The sequence below is a fragment of the Acinonyx jubatus genome, chromosome X, assembly GCF_027475565.1.
Source record: "Acinonyx jubatus isolate Ajub_Pintada_27869175 chromosome X, VMU_Ajub_asm_v1.0, whole genome shotgun sequence".
Classification (NCBI taxonomy): domain Eukaryota; kingdom Metazoa; phylum Chordata; class Mammalia; order Carnivora; family Felidae; genus Acinonyx; species Acinonyx jubatus.
The window spans coordinates 54636900-54644211 of NC_069389.1; the positions used below are offsets into that span (position 1 = coordinate 54636900).

The window sequence follows — 7312 nt, forward strand, 5'->3', positions numbered from 1 at the left end:
TTACTAACTGTGAGGGAAATTAGGACTTCTGTTAGGCAAGGGACCAGGGAGGAAGATAACCAGGCCCCAAGGGTACTTCTAACATACTTCCTGGTGTGGTGCCAGTTAGGGCACAGCAAAGGGTTAACATCAGGCAAACCACCACAAGCCCACCCTTCAAGAGCCCTCTAAGGTCACAGACGTCCGAATCTCTGTGTCGGCTGAGGTGCCAACCAAAGGCCAAGGGGGAACAGAGAATGGATGTAGGGGACAAAGTATATGTGTATGTGTATGTGTATGTGTATGTGTATGTGTATGTGTATGTGTGTGTGTGTGTGTGTGTGTGTATTATCAGCTTGACCACTTGCAGAGTACAGGACGGCCTCAACCTCTGTTTCCGTACTTGCAGTGAGAGTAATCATCTCTCTTTTTTTTTTAATTGGGATTTTTTTTTAATTTCACTTATTTTGTTAATACTCATGGAAATACAGTGACACTGTAAAAAAAAATCAGGCAAATGAATTATTTCAGATAAAAAAATCAAAAGCCCCCTTCCTCACTCTTTTCCCCCAACCCCTCGTCCCTTCCCAGAGGTAACCACTGCCATCAGTTAGGTATGTACGCAGCCTTGCAGACACTTTTATGTATTATGATATACAGTTAGGTTTTGTAAGGTTTTATTTTACATGAAGACTGTACATATTGCTCCACAACATACTTTTTTTTCACTTAACATTAGGTCTTGGAGATCTTTTCATATCAGTACAAGTTTTAACTGCTGCATAGCATTGGTTCCACACTAGCACGTATCTGAGTTGGGCTGAAAGACATGCACCATTTTACATTGTGAAAGACAGCTACTCCCCCAAACTGTTCTCCAAAAAGGCTGCTATCACTTACATTTCTTTTTCCCCAGCCCAAACTAGATATTATCATGAGGAAAAACTCTTGCTTTCTGATGGACACAATATGCTTCACTGTTTTGTTAGTTTACATGTCACTGATTGCCAGTGAGGTTGAACATTAACAATATCCAGGCTGGTGGAGCTAAAAACAGCTCTCATAAACTGCCGGTAGGAGCATAAATTAGTACAATCACTTTGGAGAGCAGTTCAGCAATATCTAGTTACAAGGAAGATTCTTAAACGCTAAGACCCCCAAATTTTACCTCCAAGCCTAAAGACCCAGACGTTTCATCTCCATATACATATCTACCCCCAGAGAAACACACATGTGCACAGAGAGACATCTTTTAAGTCTATTCATTGCTGCAAAATACTGGGAAGAACGTAACTGCCCACCAATAAGGGAATGGATAAATTGTGATGGTCCATACAACTGAATGTGTAGTATACAGCAGTTAAAATGCATGAACTACAGCTATGTGCATCAAAATGGTTAAATCTCAAACACAATGTTGAGTGAAAAAATCAAGTTGCAAAACGATACATACATTCTATCAATCATGTCCACTTAAAAAACATAAACATTCTATCCCGGCTATGGATATATACACACATATACATATATATGTACACATATACACACACATCTAAAAACACAGACGAGAAGAAAACACACCATTTCCTGGGTAGTGCTTACCTCTGTGGAGGAAGGAAGGTAAATACGACAGGTGAGGAACTTCACTTGTGCCTGAAAAATTCTATTTATTGTAGACAGAAAGAGAGATTGGAAGCCAATATGGCCAAATGCTAAAACCTGTTCACTCTGTGTAAGCAGGTATCTGTATTTGCCACAGCACTTGTCTCGGATATATTTTTGTATTCCTTTTGTGTCACTGTGTTAAGGTACATGATCAGCACAGAGGTTGTTATTTTGGAACTTTTTTGGACCCATCCCCTCTGAGAGTTTCTTTTCTTTTTTTTTTAAGATTTTATTTCTTTAAGTGATCTCTCCACCCAGCATGGGGCTCGAACTCACAATCCCAAGATCGAGACTTGCACGCTCTACCGAGTGAGCCAGCCAGGAGCCCCGCTCTGAGAGGTTCTATTTTCTAAAAGGGGATTTTAACTCCTTCACCCCTATACTCAGTTTGGACTTATTCCTACCATTGTTCTTTATTTTTACCATGCTTTCTCATTGTCTCTTTCCTTCCCATAGACTGACAGAGTACTCTCCATTTGACCTTTGCCCCGTAGAGTCGTTTGACAATCACACACTTTATTCCTACTTTTAGAAATCATTACCCTTAATTTTTTGCCACTGTTGGAGTCAGCATTTCCAATGACCTTCCAGCTTTTCTACTTTTGGGAGCACCAAAAAAAAAAAAAAAAAAGGAAAAAGAAAAAAGAAGACCCCACCAAACCCTATTTTTGATGCAAGTTCAATGGACTGATTATAAAGTCACTTGGTACCACCATTTTAGACAAAACCAAACAATTCCACTATACCATGTAAAACCAAAAGAAGAACTTTAATGAGCTTTTACAGCACTGCAATTACAGGAACATTAACCCATAACATGCAACAGAAATGATGATGCCTTCTGGACATATTTAACAGATCAACTTGACATTACAATTAACAGCAACATATTCTACTGAAGACAAATGCAACTTATTTCCACTCGGGTTAGAAAATGTATGTTTTTACTGCAATCTCAAGTAGCATTTAGAATGTTTAGTTTTGCTTTTCTAACCTCTAAGAGACAATAGGATTTTTAATGCAATCGCACACAACCATTTTCACATTGGAAAGAATCACAAGGAATCAACAGGTGTGGATTAATGAATTGATTGGTTTCAATTGTTAATTTTGAGAGGGCTCCTGCAGTATTGTGGATTTCAGATGGGGAAAATCAACCGACAAAGAAGAGCCTTGGCCTTAGAGTGGGGGAGGGAACATGCAGCGGCACACGGGGCAGGTGCCTGACTTCTGAAGCCAGATGGACACGCACGGCTTGTGGAAATAGTGGTGGCATGGCAGCTCAGTTGCCACCTCCCCCTTCACATATTCACTACAGCAGATGGGGCAACACATTTCCTGCCCCACTGCACTGTGATCTTCAGTGACCAGGATCTCGGGAAGAGTGTCGATGCTCTCCTTGCTCGCAGGTGGATTGGCCACCTCCACGTCCACTGCGAGAGATTCTAAGTGCGCGAGGGCTGTTTCCATCGCCTGGGCCAGGCGTTCTTCAAGTGCCATGTATGTGAGAAATTGAGGATCCACATAGGAAATGGCTTCAGCCACCCCCAACCCATCTGCAAACCCGTCAAAGAGGCTCCAATCCACTTCTAAGTCTTCGCTCACGCTGGAATCATCTTCAAGGTTGTTGTTTCCATCCAGCATGAATACTCCTGGCTGCAGAAACTCCTGACCAGAATCATTATCCCCCTCGCTGCTGGTCTCATTTTCATTGTACTGGAGCCAAGGAACCTCTCCTTCTTCTGGGGATGCCTGCTCCTCTTCTTGAAGAGGTGGTCCCCGAACTTCTTCAAGTTCATTGCTGCTACTGCTGTTCGCACTGGCACTAGCACTGGGGCTGGCACCAGCACTGGAATTCACTCTGACTTGATCAGGTTCATGCTCTTCTTTCCCTGGCAGAGTCTCCCAGCTTTCGCCACTGGATGACAGATTTTGCTCTCGGCCTCGATACTTCCGACGCAGAGCAGCAGTCCACTCTTTGTCACTGTCAGAGTCTTCCTCATAGTATTTGTAGTAATCATCGCTGTATGTCCAGAAGTCAGGGTCGGCCATGGTTCGTCGTCGTCTTGGCACCTTTTCCGGCTTCACTTGGTCATTCCTGGCATCCCTCTTCTCCTCAGGGTACTTTGGCTCAGAGAAGCCACTTAAACTCTCAACTCTGCCTCTTCTGCCTCGGCCATTGGCATGGCCTTCATCAGCATTGGCAGAATCCCTCCACCTGGAAGTACTGTGTGGCATATCATCATCATCATCAGTATCAAAAAATATCTTTGGCTTCACGCAGTTTGGACTTGCCAGATTTCTGATTTTGGGCCTCACCACTGGCTCCTCCGCACTCTTTGGGGTGTTTTCCCCACCACCACAAATACTCACAGGAGCCCTGATGGGACGTGCAGGTAAATTCTGCTCCCGTCTCTCCCTCTCCAGGCTGTCACCAGTGGTTGCCACCTTGCCTTCAGCGGACGTCTGAGGAGCCATGCTATTTGGCTGCAGGAACTCTGCTCTGCTAGCAGAGCGTCTCACCACAGGGGCTGGGTCTACCTTGTCAAGCTCCTCTCTCACATCACGGTTAAAGCTAGAGAACTGTGGGGGCACCCCAGGCAAAGACCTTGCCCCTTTCTCTGGGTCATACGGCTTCTCATCTTTAAACTTGCCAGTTTTCCCTCTAACTGGCACTCGGTCAACAGGCCCAGCCCCCTCCTCCTCACTATCATCTGCCCCAAAAGAGTCAACGTGTCCATAAGCCATTCCTCTTCTGCTACCCGAGGCCCTGTACTCTCTTGGTGGGTACCTGGAGTAGTCCTCATTATCAACATTCAGGCTGGTTCCCGAGCTCTCACTGTCTTCCCAACTACGACGAGTGGTGGAAAATGGTGACCGGCTCCTCTTGGTGGTTTGACTGGGGGCTGATCTGTGCATTGGGACTTCGGATGTCGTCTTTCTCTGGCTGGAAATCCTTTCCTGGTGGCTCATGGATGGCCTGAAACTGACATAAGCATGCCTTCTTCCATACCTCCTGCCTGTATTGGACTGATACCCTCCTGATGGCTTGGGCCATACAGGCTTGCTAGATTCCTGACCCATTGCTCTGACTTTTAGGAGTGTTTCCAATACAGCTGGGGCTCGAGTGGAAAGGCTCCTGCTCCCTGAACAAGCTTTGGAGATGGGAAAGTCAAATCAGTTCAGAATAAAGGAGCAGGGAGATCTATTTTCACTTCAGCAGGCAGGTAACAGAAAGAATAAGGGGCCTTTAAAATTAGTTTCACTTTCTTCTAAGGCCTGAAGTAGCATTCCAGTGACTGTCAGGTGTAGACCTGGAACACATTTTTAATGTTGGCAAAATGATTACAAGACTGGGTTTATAGGAAAGCCAGACCCAGGGGAGAATCTGACAGAAGATGGGTGGGCGGGGGGGGGGGGGGACTGGATGCTAGCAAGGTGGGTAAAGTCCTGTGGAATTATGCCAACATGGAAGAGGAAAGATTGCTGCGGTTATTTTATAGGGTGTCTGCATTTTTCTGAGCCCTGCAGACATACAGGAGAAATGCAAATGGAAATAGGGTAAAAAATATAGATCACCACATGTTCAAGAGTGCCTACGTGTCTGTCAGGAGGAGAAGGGCAGGTGGAAGGGGGGACCAGCAATCATGCAATGAAGAGAGGTCTGTGTTTGTAGGGGGGACAGGACAGATGTATTGGGAAGAGGCATTAGTGTCAGACAGAATGAGACCCATTCCAGATGTGGGTATAAAAATGACAGGTGTGTGTAGGGTGGCTTCAGAGGAGAGGGATGTGTAAGTGTGAGAGAAAGAGAATGTGTGTGCACGGTTGTGTGTGCAGCGGCTGAAACTCTGGAGGGACGTGTGTTCCTGTGTCAGTGGCAGGCAAGAAAGGGTATGGTGGCCCTAGATATGGGTGTCCATGATCTGCGTGTGTGTTCGTCAAAATGGGAGGCAACAATGGAGAAATGTCAGTGTGAGCAAATGCATCCATGGGAGGGACAGCACAGGACAGGGATGTGCGGGTGGCTGGTGGGTGGAATGGGGGCCAGCAATGAAAGAAATATGTATATTCATGAATGTGGCTAGCAGGGAGCGGGGATAGCATCCCTGGAGAAGGATTTATGTGAGTGTGAGTGTGAGTGTGAGTGTGTCCACTGCAGGAACCAGCAAAGGAGAGCTGTCTATGCACCTATGTAGCAGACAGGGAGGAGGGCTGGGAGTATTTGTGAGGGCTGTGTGAATAAGAGTGTGTGGGTGCATATGTATGTAAGTGGCATATGAAAGAGGATCCAGCAATCAAAGGATATCCTTATGTGCGTATGTGGCAGGCAGGGTATAAGGTAGCCCCAAAAGTGGTGTGTGTGTGTGTGTGTGTGTGTGTGTGTGTGTGCTTGCTAGAGCACACAGAGGCAGAAGCAGGAGGGGGCTGCTTCTGGAGGTGTGTATGTGGCAGGCAGTGAGAAGCAGGGAAAGTCATTGGAGGGTGTGACAGTGTGCAAGAGGGTGTGTATGTGTGTGTCCATGCATGCAAGGGGAAGGGGATGTGCCAGAACCTTGAGAATGGGGGGAGGCAGGGAGAGGACTGCAATGGAAGGGTTTTGTGTGTGTATGTGTATGCGTGTATGTATGTATGCTTGCGTGCATGTGTATGTGCGTGTGTGCATGTGTGTGTATGTCCTGCCCACACACGCGACACACAGAGAGGGGGAGGGGGCCGCAATGTCATAATGAGGGACAGGAGAACATTATCAGCTCAAACATTATATCCAAACCAATGTGCCAGGGAAAGGGAAAAAAAGAAAAGGGCATGTGGGGGTCTCATTTTCCCTGAAAATAATTTGTTTTTCTGACAATTATTTTCCTGGCAACAATATATTTACCTAAAAATCTTAACGTTTTACCATTCAGCAAACAGCAAAATGGGGGAAGAAAGGCCACGGAGTGTTCTGCAAAGGGACCCAGAAGGGAGGAAGGAGGAGAGGACCCCGACCACCCCTCCCCTCTCAAACAGCAATCAAAGCCATTCGAGTAGGGGCCGCGCCACACGATAGGGGCTGGGGGACGGAGATGGAGCCCCCAAATAGGTCGGTGGACACAGGCCTCACTCTGCAGTCAGGTCCTGCGTCCGCCCCACCCCTTCCCGAGGGGCAAGCCTGAAAATCTGTTCGCTAGAGGTCCCTTAGATCCTCGCCCCCGTGCCCGGCCACTTGCCCCACCGCCACGTCTGGATGAACTGAGGAAATAAACAGCCTTTCACTCACCCAGTCCTGACACCCGCACGCTCTCAGTAGGAGCAGAGCTCTCGGACCTCCGACCGCCACGACTGCCAGAGAGGCTGCTCCTGCTCTCCAGCTCCTCCCCCGCCAGACAGCAGCTGGGCAGGCAGCGACTGCGGCGGAGGAAGTGATTGTGGCGTCGGCTGGGGCCCGCCCCCTTGATGTGGCGGGGGCGGCAGCTGCTCTCGACAAATCAGGGTGGGCCCGAAAGCATTATTTCATTTTAAATGATGAAATCGTCAAGGATACAGAAAAGGACAGCGAAAAATGTAACCAACAGCCAGCTGTAACAAATGTTAAACATTTAGCCATATTCCCTTCTGTTCTTTTTTTTTTCATGAAATGAAATCTACAAATTCTTTCTGATTAATTCCCATGTAACAGTAATTA

The 7312-nt window shown here is 46.8% G+C and overlaps 1 protein-coding gene across 2 annotated transcripts; it reads right to left on the minus strand.

Moving 5' to 3' along the window:
* Positions 1 to 2394: 2394 nt before the first annotated feature.
* On the minus strand, positions 2395 to 7060 carry PJA1 (praja ring finger ubiquitin ligase 1). 2 transcript variants are annotated; one of them, XM_015079789.3, is made up of 2 exons: positions 6908 to 7060; positions 2395 to 4630 (listed from the first exon to the last, which is right to left on the minus strand). In XM_015079789.3, exon 2 carries the CDS (start codon positions 4615 to 4617, stop codon positions 2824 to 2826), a length of 1794 nt encoding a protein of 597 aa, XP_014935275.1. In that variant the 5' UTR covers positions 4618 to 4630; positions 6908 to 7060; the 3' UTR covers positions 2395 to 2823. The 2 variants fall into 2 exon arrangements, with proteins under 2 accessions (XP_014935275.1, XP_014935274.2); XM_015079788.3 differs by having other exon boundaries at positions 2395 to 4958; positions 6908 to 7056.
* Positions 7061 to 7312: the final 252 nt, after the last annotated feature.

What these genes read in the sequence shown, in the direction of transcription:
- PJA1 (XM_015079788.3), bottom strand. Translation starts at nt 4,728, where the DNA reads ATGGGTCAGGAATCTAGCAAGCCTGTATGGCCCAAGCCATCAGGAGGG.